Raw genomic sequence first — 16293 nt, 5'->3', positions numbered from 1 at the left:
AGTCAAGTCTATTGATTTTGTGGAAAATGTAGCTGAGAGTATTCTGCTGCTCACTGGATTGTAAAATGCCAGACTCGAAACAACTCTCCTATGTGTCCAGATGGCAGCTCCATGGTGTTCATGGTTCTCTTTGCCTGAGTACAATATTGTATATCTGTAAGGTTTTTTAGTTTGCGATTCAACCTGAGTGCAGTCGTCTTCATTTCTGTCCAGTCCATTCTCTCTATGAGTTCGGAGAGCCACCCCAAATCAAGAGATCAAAGTTGGTTGTAATCAGAGAAGCTATAGTTTATTAGCAGCAACAGTATTTGTAGGGCTGAGGTAGGTGTGTGTGATGAAGAGGAAAGTGGTGTGAGGAAAGGAAAGTGTGTGCGAAGCTCATGGGGTCATGAGTAGAGCTGGTTGGGATTAGATACAAGGGAAATCTACAGACACAAGGGAAATCTAAGAAGTAGTTGGTTCTGCAGATAGAACATAATGTGCTATACTGACAAGAATTTTATTCTTAAATTGCCCTTGTTTATTCTAACAGAATAACAATAGAGAATTCCTACAGGGCCAAGTGAAAACCTGAGTCTTATGGGGAAAATTCCTGACCTGCCCATTTTATGCACGACAGAGATCTTTCTCCTGGAGATGCAGACTAGTGAATAGATAAAACACACAAGGAAACATTTTCAGCCAGACTGCTGTGATCATCATCATCATCTGCCTCCAGCGTGGCATGCATGAGTAGAAAGGCTGGGATGATCATGGATTTGATGGTCCTAGTAATCAGAGATTTCATGACAGAAATGACAAAGGGTTAAAACCAGCATGAGGTGTTGAGCACAATGCACACACCTCCTTTTGCTAGCAGAAGGTCAAGGCCAAGCTAATTGTTTAACAACGACAATGGTGGTGCCATTACCTAATTTCAAGACCTGCCAGGCTAAGCCATTGATCTTGTTCAGGACCATAGTGGTCCCTTTGCTCAAAAATAAGGACCACCCGATAGCTGTGCCAGGACTAGTCAAAGGATCAGGTGTGACCCTGAAAGGCATTAGGGATGTGTTAATATTGTCAACTGGTTGTTCCAACAAGATTAATGAAAGATATTATTCATGGACAGACTGGAGTAGTGCCAATCCAGCTAAAGTGTGTTCTTACAGGCTCTATTGCCACATAGCCGACACTTTTATCCAAAGCAACTTACAATTATGACTGAATACAACTTAAGCAATTGAGGCTCAGGGGCCTAACAGTGGTAACTTGGCTGTGGTTTGAACTGGAAGCCTTTAGATTAGTAGTCAAGTACATTAACCACTGAGCTACCACTGCCCACATTAGCTACCACTGCTACTATTGTCACAGATCCAGAACATAACATATGTGGACCACAGGGTTGTAAATGGACAAACAAGTTTCTGATTGTTAAATAAGCACTTTGCTTTTTGTGGGAGATCTCATGGCCATCTGGGTGTAAGTGATGCTATCCTCATGGTGTGGACACACCAGGAATGTCTGAGTAATGGTAAGGCATTATTGTTTGATATGCAGACATACTGCAGCTGCACCGTTGAAGTGCTACATTAGTTACATTGTTTTTCCACCACTGAGACCACTTTGGGGAACATTAAGCATAAAGGGCCTGTGTAATTGATTAGTGGATGTAGAATCAAGCCATTTGTCCAAAGTTATGTTAATGATATTAGCTATGACCAATTGCAATAAACAGTTGGAAGAGTCAAAGTTAGATTTGGGTCTGGGCTAGGCCCATGCATCATGCATGTCATGCTCCATGACACGGAGCAGATCTAGTGACATCAGATACTACTCTGAGGGACATGACACAAGCAGTGTTGCCTTCACACTGACTCAGGGCATGAAATGATCCTGTCGCCATGGGGAACAGAGCTAAAAATAACACTGGTGAAAGAGCAAACATACACTTTTGTTTTCCCTTGTGTCTATTCTGCCCGATAAGCATAAGTTACCAAGATTTAAAGGATAACAGTGGAGTGCCAGCTGGGTAAGATGATCTTAAGGGTAAAACAGTATTGCCAGATATGCTGAACCACTGGATTTTGGGCATAACCAGGTTAGCCTAATGTCAGAATAGAATGAGGGAGAGAGATATAAAAAAGAATAAAAAACATCCTGACAGCACTTTGTAAACAGGGGCCCCTTTATCTACTACCATAGATCCATTGAGGCTGGCATCAGTTAGTACAGTTGTTCATCATTGCAATGAAGGTGGTACATGGTCTATAAAGAATCTTGCCAAAGGAAGCAAATGTTTGATTAAGAGCGTGTCTCTGGGTTTAAACTGGTGAGTTGATTTATCTGTTAGTAAACAGGGATAAGAAGCACAATTAGTTTGAGCACTGGTGAGCCCTGGTTGGCACTTTACCCATTGCATGGGAAACGGTCTTCCCATCAAAAGTTTGAAAAGTGACTTTTTGTGGTTGCACTAGTATTCATGCATATTTTGTATTTGCATAAGTACTTTGTCACCTTGACATGAAAGCAGGACCTTGGTCACTGTTTATTGAAGTTGGTATTCCATAACTTGTAATGAGTTCCTTTGCCAAAATTCTTACTACTGTTTTCACATTTTGCTTAACACACAGGAATGCCCCAGGCCATTTAGAAAATTGATCAATAATCGCCAACATTAGCTTGAATGGCCCACTTGTCGGCCTGTATGTGAAGTCAATTTGTAATGAACTGAAAAACTGAAAAGGGGCCCCTAACTGTTTTTATTGTCACATTATTTGTGCACAAATTAAGCAGGAATTTAGAATCAGATTTACAGTACACTCTTACACCCTGAATACGCTTTTGAATGTTTTCTAGAAACCCCCTTTATTCAACACCATGAGACACCCTGTGAAAATGGTGCATGAGACAGGAGTAGGATTTAGGATTTCTTGAAAAGAATACAAGCATGAATCAGAGCTATCAGCTCAGCTGCCTGAGTTGAGGAATAAGGCAGAGAATGGATTTCAAAAATTACATTTGTAAGTGTAAACCCAGCATAGTCTCATAGGTATATGCTATCACTTGGTTTGGAGCATGAGTCATCAACAAAAACTGTGATCCATGCTCCAAGGGAGAGGGTGCTAAATCATGTCTACAGTATGATTGTCAACGGACAATTGTGGTTCTCCAGTGTCAGTGCTGAATTTGAGAGAGACAGCATTTGATGCAGCAAGAAGGCTAGAGATGTCAGTAGAGAAGAGGATTTAATAGTTATATTACTAGTGCATGTTTTCATAGTCATAAGTGGTTTCACATGTGTGGACTGGTTTGGGTAATTCGTAAATGGGAGAAGAAATTGCATAGCAGTATGTTCCAAAATAAACAGTGATTTCAGATTACAATGGTGTGTTTAATGTTTTGCAAAAAGTGTTTGCAAAATGAATATAAATGGAACCCTGAATCACTTTTTGACACAGGGCCATGTAGGTTTGGATTTTTTTTTCCCTTTAATAATAAAAACCTTCATTTAAAAACTGCATTTTGTGTTTACTTGTGTTATCTTTGTCTAATATTTAAATTTGTTTGATTATCTGAAACATTTAAGTGTGACAAACATGCAAAAAAATAAAATATCAGGAAGGGGGCAAACACCACTGTAAATGCTTTGCCATTGCAATAAAGCAGATTTCCTTGAGTAGAAAATGTCTTCTGGCTTTTTCCTTGCTACAATATGTTACCTCCATGCTAGACTGACCTGCACATGGTTGTCTCCACCACTGGGCTTTTAATTTATCTGGCATACCTGAAAAATTATTGGACTGAGGCTCAGTATGAGGCACAATAATCCTCCCCAAATTCTCAGACTTCTATTGTGTCTGATTCTTTGTGTCTTTGAGTCTGGTTCTCTGGAAGAGACATACAATCCTGTGACAACCCAATAACAATACAATACAACAATACAATAATACAACTTCATCTAATTTCTTGAACTTCTTGTATAAGGATCTTTCTAGTGGATATTACAAAGCCTCATGGTGCTGTGACTGTTGAGGATGGATTGATTTCATGGGGTCTGCAGAAAATGGCATTTCTAAAATTATGAAATCTGACAATAATTGTTGAGTAGATTATTTATTAGCAATAATTATCATAGTGAAGACAAAGGGAGGACACCAGATTAACCAGGTATCTGTAACAGGTTTCTATCTTAATAGTGTTCTTAGATTCTTGCCAGATATAGCATAAGGATTTTATTTTATGGAGAGAACGAAATGTAACGTAAAGTCTGATGTCCTTAGTAATTAATGCTGACTACCCTCTAACAATTCACTGCTGCAATTTCACACAATACTTGTTGCACTTTCACTGCCATTGAATTATACTGGCTGCTGCCAATGTCTCTGTTTCAGCTTTCCATAGAATGGAACAGACCATTCTCAAGCATAATCATTTCTGGAAATGGAAAGAGAATGTCTAAAATACCAGAGCAATCTGGGGCCAAATTGTATTTCCCCAAAAGCACCAGGTATCTGTGCTCTTGGGTCGGATGACCATTATTATTTTACTGCTAAAATGTATCTGGTATATTATGTAATTTCTATGAAAGGGATTCCTTATGTTTTTATTTGGGTTCTGCATCACATTAAAATTTAGGTACCCAGTTAACCTCTTATCCCAGACATAGTTCACAACTTATGTTTCAGGCTATTGTCCTTCCTATGTCATATAAGGTTGTATGTCAGTGGATAGTGGGTAGAGAATACTTCAATATGTTGTCTGATGTTGCTGTTGTTCTCTCCATTGGCCAATCATATCTGCAAATAAAATATTTTCTCAATGAAGTTCCTGAGGTAACGTACACAGTCAAAATCTACGATCTAATTCTGTGTGTGTTTTAATCAGAGTATGTTAAGCAAACTAACAGAAATGTTGGAAATTCTGCTCATTCCTGAAAAGCTTTCCTGGTTGATTTGGGTTAATGATGGCAAAGCATTTATTTCTATCCTATTAAATATGCAAGTCAAATATGTTCTCACAAAACCTTGATAGTTATCAAACTAACTTATGAATTGGTGAAAGACACCTATCTATACATATTTCATGTTGGCTAATACATTTGGCCACATCACCATGTTCTACAAATTTCAACCATATTCATAACAGCTAAAAGCAATGCATCTTGCTTCACATTTACTCCCCTCTGCCTCTCTTGTACTTTTCAGCCAACCCATTTACCCTCACCAGAAATGTAAACTGACAATGGTTATCTTTATGTTTTTGAACATCAAATTTCAAATGCGTAAAAATGCAAAGGCAATTCTTAGATAATTAAATGTTTTCTTTGCCTTCTAGTCATAAAGGAAATAACTGTTTTGTTTTTTTAAATTATTTGCCAATTGGCTAAATCTCTGATGCAGACGCACATATTGGGATATATAAGCGTGTAGGCTAGCTAATGTCTGGGTTAGGTCTGGAATTTCTTAACTAGTGTATAAGAGTGTGTGTACTTTCATTATTGTATATGAATGTAATATGTACCTTCAGGCAAAATAGTAAAGCTTACACAAAGATGGTATGCATAGGATCTGTGCATGCTATGCTTACAAAAACTTTGTTAGAAGCTTGTGTAAATGTATCACTTTTAAAGATGTTGAACTTACCCAGATGTAATGTATTATAGGCATCCTCTGGTGTGTTCTAGGTGACCTGTTATAGGTTAAATGGTTCTCCTTATGATTTACTTTTAGAAAGTTAAGCAAAAAATCAAAACCAAAAATTGCTTTCATTTTTAAGAACTTTTTTTAGCTCTCATGTCACAAATGTTACAAAATTATGCCATTACTTTTTTTAAATTTAGCATTAAAAGTACTCTAGATGTTTATATAAATGGATATTCAATAGAAGATAATCATGTAAATTTGATTGATTTCTTAAGGAGAAAAAAAAATAACCACAGCTTTCCAATTACCTTTGCCAATGAAAATCCTCATACTCTAAATCCTCCTACTCTACACTGGGAGCGAAGAACCAATTTTCAAGAGCAAACGAATTTTAACAGAAGATAATTACAATAATAATGCAACATATTATGTAGGTCTAATCAGAAAATAAAGATGATATACAGTGTGTGGCTACCAATAAAATCATCCAGATTTATGCATAGGTTCAATTTCGGTTGATACTGAATAATTCTCTAAATGCTTGCCCCAGCTTTTTGCCAATATCTCCTCTTTGGAAAGTGTCACAGGAATTTAGTTTAAATGAGTAAAATTTTAACCTGATAATAAGAATCCAGGAAATCCTGGTTATGTGTTCACCACTTCAGAGAAAGGGTCAGCAGTTTTTTTTTTAGCATTCTCAGTCATTCCTAGCCCACATTACACTGCCAGTATTCAGCAAACTACTGCCAACTAGAGTTGGAGGCAGCTTGATTGAAAAGTAAAATCTTCAATCTTGAAACTTATTTCCAGGTATCCTCTCAATTTTTGTGATTATTTTTAAAATTATCCACTGAAGAGGTGAGCAGTACCACTTTTTTCTATTTTGCATGTTTTGAAGGTATACAATACTTTATTGTTCTAACCAGTACCATAATCACATGGTACTTAATTGATTAATTTATGTTGACAGTAGTGGTGTGTGGCTCTTCTATCAGCAGTGATGAATATCATTATTGTACATTATTATGTAATTATTTGCCCCCATATTGTGCTATATCCCCTCTTTATAGAGTTAATGTTTTTCCAGCTTAAATCTAGTGTAAACCGTATTCAAAATAACATGGCAGGACAGTTACTCTTATTCTAGTCCTTAAGAGTTTTGTTTGTGTGTTTGTACAGTTGTCATTTCTCAAATCTAACTCACTTGATTCAGTTGATCAGTCTATTCTCAAATCCTTCATGTGCTAACTCAGGCATGTTGGACCAGGGAAAATTCTGAAATGTATAGTTTGTTTGGCTTGTTGGTCATAAGTGAAATTCCTCTTTGTATGCACAGAGTGGACAGGAAAAAATACAGTTATTCAGTCTTGTCATTGCCTTCTCCATTGACCTGCACCACACACTCCTTATCCCGAGAATTGGTGTGCGTGTTGGGTACCATGAGTGGACAGAGGTGCGTGTCAAAATAGCACATGGTGTCTAAGTTGTTTTGTGCCTTCCCATGCAGGACCATAGCTTTGGAGAAGCAGCGGCCATACTGGATCTCATCAGGCAAGTAGGATGTCCTCTTGTGGTAGGCAGATCCTGTCCCCTCCTGAGAAGCAGAGAGAAACACCACCAGCTCGAACTGTGATTGGCCAACAGGTGGAAGGACACAGCTGAGCGGGCTGTCCGGAGTCAAAGGGTGAAGAAAGGTCAAAGGTGATAGGAAGAGGGGGCAGGGTCGCGATCCCAGGCCATCCAAGGTGAATTCCAGGGCAGTTTGGTGCAGTGTGTGATCCTCCCGCTCTTCATAGAGAACTGCACTTACATACACGTCAACCAGTGGCCTCGACAGGAGGTTGCACACACGGAACATCAAGCAGCATTGACCTTCAACCTCACACACCACAGCCTGGGGACTAAACAGGATACCACTGCAGCGCTTATGAGGACGAGAGAACTTGGCCATGAACGCACCTGTGAGTGAGAGGCAAGACAGAGAGGGAGAGATCAAATAGTAAGAAAGGATTTGTGTTTGAGGATAGAGGAATTGAGATTGAGGTTTAAGGTTTTAAGGTTGATGGTTTAAGAGTGATTTATTAATTGGGTAATTTTTTATTGTGTATTATTTTAAGCGGGTCTTTTATCATATTCACAAACTCCTAAGATAGATCATCAACCATCAAAACTGGAACATCAGAAGGAAAGAATTAGTCAGTACAGAACAAAATACATGAAAAAATTGTAAAGCCTAAAAATTTAGGCCAGTTCAATAAGTTCGACAAAAAAAAACATCTCCTAGAGCTGGACCTGATGAGAGCCAGGATTCAAAAGGGAAAGTGACAGTGCCACAGCTAACCTGTTTCAACAGCTTTGGGGTTAGCTGTTGATTGCCCACTCTGATAGTTAACATTAAATCTTTCCCCTAGTACTCAGTAACTTTGGGAGTCATGTTTATAAAGAGATTGCACAACAATGTTTTGTTGTTGTTGTTTTATTTCTTAATACTGGAGATGTATAGGACAACAAGGCCTTGCTGTTAAATTATTCTTGGATTGCAAATAGTTCTTTCATAATTTTCTTTCAAAGTTAAAATTTTTACTTTTATTTTGAAAGACCTCAAAAGTCATTTATTTAAAGTGATAATAAAGTGAATAATTCATTTTAAGCTAAAATATGGGGTCAGGTTTTGTGTTCAGATGGAAGACAATTGAGTGTTTTGACCAAAATTCAGAACATTATTTGGTGCAAACACTCTGCAATCCTCAAAAAACACCATGCAAATAATGAGTTATGAGTGACAACATCATGTTGTGGAGAAGCTTCAGGGCCTGGAAATCTTGTTAGAACTGAAGGATGGAAACATGGTCCAAAATACAGGGAGATATCACAAGACAACCTACTAAATGCCAAAACTGCAGCTTTGGAGAATCCTCACATTTCAGCAGGACTTTGACGCCAAGCACAAGGCGAAAGCAACCCCAGAGTGGTTGAACAACAAAAAGGTGAATATCCTACAATGGCCAAGTCCATATCTCAGTTCAGTTGAGTATGTGGCAATATTTAAAAATTGCAGTTGATAAATGGCATCCTAACAACCAGAACAGCCTGAACAAAATCTGCAAGGTAGAATAGATGAAAATCACAGTAAGTTTTAAGGAGTTGCGAATTTTGGCTTGGCACTGCAATTACATGCTCAAAAGACATTTTGTTCACCAAGTTTTGCTTAAATTCTTGAATACTCATACTCTTTGAATACTACCATACAAATACTGTGTACATGCACAGAATCAAAGAATCTGCTTTTTTCCCCACCATAGAAGTCCAAACTTTACTGCAGGTTTAAGGAGTCACATTATGAAAACTATTGTTGTTGTTTTTTCATAGCATAGTATTTCTACATACACTGTAACTATTAAATAAGTCAGTACCCTTCAAAATAAGGATTGACTGAGTTTTGTCCATGTTAGTTTCTAACAAACACAATGTGTCTGCCTCCTTATGTCTTTACTATGGTATCCTCAGTATCCTTATTCTCATAGATGTTATTTTCTATCTACTGATAAGTCTTCTACCTCTCTTGTTACACAAGGAGTCCCTCAAAGCTTAGTTTTCAGTACCTTCTTCATTATATATATTATCAACCTGTCCCTAAAATCTCAGTTGACACTGCTGGTGTCATGGCCATTAAACTCCCTTCTAGTGTTCACAATCCGTTTTTTAGCTACATGGTATTTCCTGACTTCTCAGTCTGTAAGATGCTGAAAACCTGGTGCCTGCTTTTCTTACCATACCTCTAGATGATTAATTTTGTCTTCTAGAAAAACTCTTAATAAACTGCAACTTATTAAAAACTCAGTTGCCACAGTCCTCATATATACACCAAGTGTTCATTACATATTATGCTCATTCTGTCAGTTAGATTGGCTATATATTTTATCTTAGGTTAAATACAAACCACTGCATGCACGGTCTCATATGGCAAAGGTTATATATAAATTAAAATGGTAACTCTTTATTTTGTGTGACCCTTTATAGATGATTAATAAAGAGTATCTGTATCTGTAGCATTGTATCTGTAGCATTATATCTGTGGCATTGTCATGAATGAATCAGGTTTAAAGGTCAAAAGTAGAACAGTTCAAGGGTCACACACCAGTGATCAGACCTCAAACCAACACAACTAACCTTAACCTCAACCCCAACCTAAAACCTAATCCTAATACTAACCCCAATCTTAACCTTAGCCTCAACCCAATCAACCTAATCACATCCAGAATTCAATTATACGTTGAAGTCAACAACGTGTCTATAACAGCTTGTTGAGTATGTATTATTCTGCCTGTTATATGTTCAGTGACTTCTCAGGTTAACATCTACATATGAACTTGGACACTTCAAATAAAGTGAACAAACCTTATTTACACAGTTTATTAAAATTAATCTACTGAATGTAGTCAGAAGCTTCCCTACTGCTACATCATTGATGTTACTGAGAGTCTATTGAGTGTTTACTTAATCATAAAGGATCACTCAAAATAATGTGTCACCATTAAAACTGTTATTATTTTTATTAACTCTCTATCTTACCGTAGTGTGTCACTGCCTGATGAATATCACCAATATTAAGCAGATGTTTTTGACCTACAGACCTCAGTAGGTGTTCCAAGTCAAAGGCTACATCCATATACACTGTCAGTCTCATTGTATCACTGTATTATGTTTCTAGAGCCTATGGTTTGCCCTTTTCTTTAGCATGAGAAACACTGTGGTCTGTACCGGTGATGAAGGCCTCCAGCATGAGACCGAGCAGCATCTGCAAGGCGAGGAGGGCGATGGCTGTGGGGCAGTCAGCATTGGGGTACATGGTGCCATAGCCGATGGTCAGCTGGGTCTCCAGCGCAAACGAGAATGCAGCTGTGAAGCCCGTCACATACTTGACACACAGTGTGTGCCCAGGGGGTGGGTTGTCATGGTCAACGGTCAGATCTCCATTGGCATGTGCCAGAAGGTACCAGAGAACTGCAAAGAGGAGCCAGTGGAGGAGGAAGGAGCCACAGAATCCCAGAACCATCCATCGCCAGCGCAGGGAAAGCCATGTACCCCACACATCCCGTAATGCCCCCAGCCATGTTGCCCGCCCATGGTAGACGGGGCCCCGCACAAGGCTCCGACCATCCTTGCTAACCAACCGCTGTTGGTGAGCATGAGGTTTGGCCATCAGTGGGGAGGTAGCAGACTTTCTGTCAGAACTGCTGCCGCTGCTGCTGGCGGCAGTGGTTGCCATGACAATGGAACTGGCAGGGGACAAGGATGTTGGTGATGGTGGTGGTTTGAACCTGAAAAGATAAGCAGAACAAAATCAAAAGATGTGAGCTGTAATGTAGCAGCAAGTGATAACAATCATAGAAACTGAAAAGAAAACCAAAACATTACTATTTCAGCTATATTGTTAAGTATTATTTAATTAATGCTGTGAAATTAAGCATTTGTCTTCTAAAATCTGTTAAATCTGTAATTTAAAAAAAAAATTAGGTCCATGCAAGTAACTAACTTTTCCAACCTGTTCAGTAAAGACATAGGTATAACTAAGTAAAATATTGAAATATTATTTATTATTGTTAGGATTGTTATTATCAAGATGATTATTATCTTTAACTAACCATGCCCCATCTCTGCTATGCTATGCTGGACAGTAATGATGTGAAATTCCAAGTAATTGGAAATTTTCTTGTAGTGCTACAGCAACATCAGCTATTATTGGTATTGTGTACTTATATCTATTGTTACCATAGAACTGGACTGCATTAGTTGATTATTTATTTGATATTTATTTTAATAATTAGTTATTTGTGGAGTTTATCTGGTTCTGTGCACCTGCTGATAAGGAGATGGGATGTCCTTGACATAGATCTTAACTCATCTTACCACATTTTATGCAAAGCCACCTAATTGAAGTTGCTGGAGCAAACCTAATTTATGAACCTAATGTTTAAAAGGACAGTTATAATTTAGGGACCAAAAACTATTTTGCTATTCTGCTGGCCAGTTGGATATTGCTGATTCATCACCTGCAATGCTGTCACAACATGAGGTAGCCTACAGTGAAACTCTGAAGCTTCTGCCACTGCATGTTCTGCTGTGACACTTCACTTAAAGTCATTCTAGGATATTTAACACATACAAGCATTATGTAATTTAACAATTCTGTAAAGTTTACCACAGTTTTATAAATAATTCTTCAGGATCTATCTGTGTTGACAGTTATGTTAAGAGTATAATTTTATCATTGTAGAGTATAATTTGAACATTGCTAACTGTAAAATTGCTGTTCCTTTGCCTTACAGCTGGACTCTACAGGCAGTGGAGCACGAATGCTTCCCAGCTGTGAGAGATCACTCGGGTTCTGCTCCATTCTGCGAAATTTTGTTACTACATGATAGACTCAAGACTACCACCCACTGCTTATTTTCCACAGAGAGAGAGGGAAAAAGACAGAGAGAGGGGGATAGAGAGAAGGGGGAAAAGCAAGAGGGTGTGATACTGTTCACTTTGTCCATTGTAATTGTGTGCTGGTGTAGATGCCAGGTGATTAATTAGTGATGTATCACAGTGGGAAAGTATGTGTAAAAAAGACTACAGGAATGTTATTTAATCCTCTCATGTTTATCTCTCACTTTGTTTGCCTCAGACTACAGTAATTGGTCTGTTGGACTTTACAAAATGCAATGCGTAGTGATGTGTTATTAAAACACTGGAGGGAGCCTGTTTTTATCTGCTTGCTGTACTATATTGGTGTGTTAGTGTTCAGAGGTATGGAGCACCATAACCTTTTTGGGAAACTGAACCCTCCATCACAGCCTTGCAGAGCAATAAAAAGTAAGACAGAGAACATGAATGTTTGAGGGAGAGGGAGCTCCTATTTATCACCTGATACACCTAATCATTGCAAATCTTAAAGTGCTTTTCATGAAAACTCTTGTTTATATGTCCAGCTGGACGCAGATGAAAAATAACCCAGGAGGTCTAAGATTTAAATTCTGTAGGGATTAATTAATTAATGTTTTTTTGTATGTAAACAAAAAGCAAGTAAGGACGTTTAGTCAACAAAAACAGATAATACCATTGTTTAATCTTTGGAACTCACAAGGCCTGTTTTTAGCACAACTACAAAACGTACCTGCGATAACTTTTCAGGTTAGTAAATATTCATTTTCCATGAAAGGTGGATGCAAAGGTTGTACAGGAAGAGCTGAGGCTGGAGACATGGGCAAAGTGGTGGATGTGGTCCTGCCCACTTGTATCAAAGTTCTTAGGTTTTGAGGACACGGAGATCACCTTGTTTAAACTAATTACAATTATGGTAGAGATTAAACAACTGTGTTATTTTAATATGTTAATGTAAAAAAAATTTAATTAATTGTTAATTAAAAGTTCCATGTACTGTATTTAAATTTGCTTAATGAATTTTAATAGATGATACAGAACTAAAAAGCAACCAAAAAGAAAGATGCCTTTTTAATAGTAGTAAAAATGAATAAAAGTTTTTTGTAAAAATTAATTTATATCCCTGCCTGTTTTCAAGCAGTTGTGACTTGATAACAAATATATTTATACCCAACATAAATACATTTCTTGGGCTTTTACCTGTTTTTCATATGAATTGTTTAAAATAATAGTCAGCATTGGACAAACTTTGGGTTTGCATTACTGTTTGTAGTGTACTGTTACAGTCACTACACTAACACTGCATGCAGAGTATAATTAATCCTATTTTATATATAATGAAAGATTAATTTATACATTCTAATTGCATCTCAATTAAATAAAATATAGTAAAGATTGCATACTCAGATTAAAAGACCTCACACTAGTTGTATGGTCTGGGGATTGGGTGGTATAAATCATTTTCATTTTCTGTTTTGAGAGATGTGAAAAGGTTATGAAAACATTAGTTTTGAAAAAAGGGAAGTGCAGAGTATAGTGAGTGAAGTATATAGAATTGTATACATACATAGAGGTCTATATTCAGGCGGTTCAAAACATTTGTTCTGTCAGGTTTTACTTTGACTTTATTTTAGTTTTGACTTTATTTGTCAACCCAAATGGGATGTAATAAGGGAGTTTCAAGAAGTTTCAAGAGGTTTCAACAACACAGTGTGATATTAAGAGCTACTATTCTAAATATGACCTGAATAAATATAAAATACACAAAGACATTCTCATCTAACCCTAAGCCTATTTTGAGAAAGATTTTTGAGGGCTTTTATGGTGATTGTCCCTTTGGAATGGGTTTAAGATCAATGAGAAGCTGTAGGGGAGTGGTTAGTTTCTCACTACTAACTAGAGGATGTACTATGTATAATTAGAAATGATTTTTTAAACATAAAGGTATGGTTTAAAAACAGCAAATTTGGAAAAGGTCATAATTAGAATGCAGTTAGAATAACAATAGAAGATATCTAGGTATTTTCAAGCCTCAAAAGTGTGTGAAACTACAAAACTGACTGGATTACCATGTATTTGTCTTTAATATTGGCAGCACCCACAGTAACCCCCATGACAAGAATTTTATTCTGGTCAAAGTCAAAATAAACTGTACCAAAAAGTAATCATTTTGAACACTGTGACAATGCTCTTAAATTATGACATGAATAGACAATATCAGGCAACGACATCAAATGACTTACTATGAAGGAATTTTACCATCCTAGCCACAAAACATAGACAGTATTGCTTAGAAAATGGTAAAAAAAAACAAAAACAAATCATGCTTACCGAGAGAGAAAAGGTATGTGAGTAGTGTAAGGCAGGCGTGCTTTCGTTGTAATAAAATAGCGGAACTCGAAATGCAACTTGCTAAAACCTGACGCTGAACTTATCCAAACCACGAGTAACGCCTGCGTGGTTGCTGTAAGACAGGTGACAACAAGAGGGAGGTGCACTTTCTCTTTCGGTGTGGAAAAAAAAATTGCTGAACTTGAAATGCCACTTTTCAAATTCCCTTTGTCCACCAGATAGAGAATGATTCCCATTCGCCCTGGGAGACAGTGACTGCAGCTGTTGCTGTGCAATTCACCGCTGTGTGTCATGGCCTGGGGGCCGGAGAATAGCATGAATACTCCTCCTAACGTCACTAATGCTAGCACTCAAAGATGAGCAACAGTCTTAAATATGCGTGTATGTGTGCATGTATGTGTGCATGTGTGTGTCAATCATACTATATTATGATGCTGCTATTGCAGCACACATAACTGCGGTTTTCATTATCTGTGTCTTCATATTTTCATTTTCTTTTACAGCACTTTGTTGGATGGAGAGGGACAGCAGTGTAAACTATGGAAGTAGTAATCATACATTTCCTTGCTGATTTGTGTGTGTGTCTCATGTGACATTCTAGCTGCAGGGGGACTGAGGACCCCTGACACTCTCTCCCTCTGTCATTCCAAATCCTTCCAGTGTTCTGTTCACCATTTGTCTAATTTCTGTCATTCTCTCTCTCACTCTCTTTCTCTTTTTTTCTCTTTTACTTTTCTCCTGATTTCTTAATGCATGTGCATAATACAGTCTATCTGTGTGCGTTTGTCGTGTGTCATGTACATGTATATAGGTGGGAATTTGTGTGTACCTATGCATAAACTGAAATATATGTATTTTGTTCCATAATAAAGTTTGCACTTCATTAGGTAAAATCCCTCTGTAGCTGTACCAGACCAAACCTTTTTCAGTCAGTTCTCAGTTCTCTTTGTACTCAAAATAACCCTAACCCTAGCTTTTTGTTTTTGTAGTGTTTCCACTGGCCTTTTATATGAATAGCTTGTTTTAAAAAGCTACAGAGAACAGCGATTTAACTTAGCTTTTAGAGCACATGTATGTCTGTGTGTGTTTGTGTGTGTGTGTGTGCATATATATATATATATATATATATATATATATATATATATATATATATATATATATATATATATATATATATATATATATATAAACCTTCCTAATAATTATATAATAATTATATATTAATTACCTTCAGCTGATGCAATTTGCGTAAGAGCTGCAAGAGATGCTACAGGTTCTTGATGTGCCTTCTTGAGCCTTCCAGAGCCTGGCTTCCTTTCTATAAGTAATGTTCTGCATGAGTTGGTAAGTCCAATCACATAAGCTTTAAAGAATCTGCCCATTCTCATTGGATGAGGCTACTTTGTGAAACACCTCCTCTGTCCTGCCCACCAAGCATACTTTCTGAAATAAATAAAAAAAAACAAAAAAAAACAGAATCTTTAATGATCAATTCAACTGAATGTATATAACCAAATATTTATGGACTTTACTGTTTTGCTCCTCCAAATCAAGTCCTGTGATGGCTTTGTTCAGAGCCATGGTGAAAGTTCTCAGATTTTTTTATCACTGGGGTCATAGGTGATTTCCCCTGACAATCAATGTGTTGAATAATAATTTGCCAGACAAAAGAGGCAATCCTATCACTGTTTGACATTCTGAGCTTGCCGTGGTTACCAAGGAGACCTAAATTCTGGAGAGTGAGGTTAAGAGCCTCTCAATATCTCCATGTCAGTCTTTATCACATACACACAATGACTGTATTCATTACTGTTTGTGTGTAGAAAAACTGTAGAAAGGCCATAGCAGGGCCTTTGTTCATGTGTGTTTCTCTCTGTATGTATGTGTA

General features: G+C 37.5%; 1 protein-coding gene across 2 annotated transcripts; it reads right to left on the bottom strand.

The window, feature by feature from the left end:
- Positions 1 to 6849: 6849 nt before the first annotated feature.
- Positions 6850 to 15749, bottom strand: kcnj13 (potassium inwardly rectifying channel subfamily J member 13). Of its 2 annotated transcripts, none has more exons than XM_035533899.2 (3): positions 15634 to 15749; positions 10386 to 10945; positions 6850 to 7583 (listed from the first exon to the last, which is right to left on the bottom strand). In XM_035533899.2, the coding sequence occupies exons 2-3, from the start codon at positions 10891 to 10893 to the stop codon at positions 6982 to 6984; spliced, it is 1110 nt and encodes a 369-aa protein (XP_035389792.1). In that variant the 5' UTR covers positions 10894 to 10945; positions 15634 to 15749; the 3' UTR covers positions 6850 to 6981. The 2 variants fall into 2 exon arrangements, with proteins under 2 accessions (XP_035389792.1, XP_026878719.2); XM_027022918.3 differs by lacking the exon at positions 15634 to 15749 and adding an exon at positions 14385 to 14602.
- Between the last annotated feature and the right edge of the window lie 544 nt (positions 15750 to 16293).

This window comes from Electrophorus electricus, chromosome 17, assembly GCF_041902795.1.
Source record: "Electrophorus electricus isolate QZ-2024a chromosome 17, ASM4190279v1, whole genome shotgun sequence".
Classification (NCBI taxonomy): Eukaryota; Metazoa; Chordata; class Actinopteri; order Gymnotiformes; family Gymnotidae; genus Electrophorus; species Electrophorus electricus.
The sequence above is the reverse complement of the archived record's forward strand: the minus strand, read 5'-3'. Positions and strand labels throughout refer to the sequence as shown.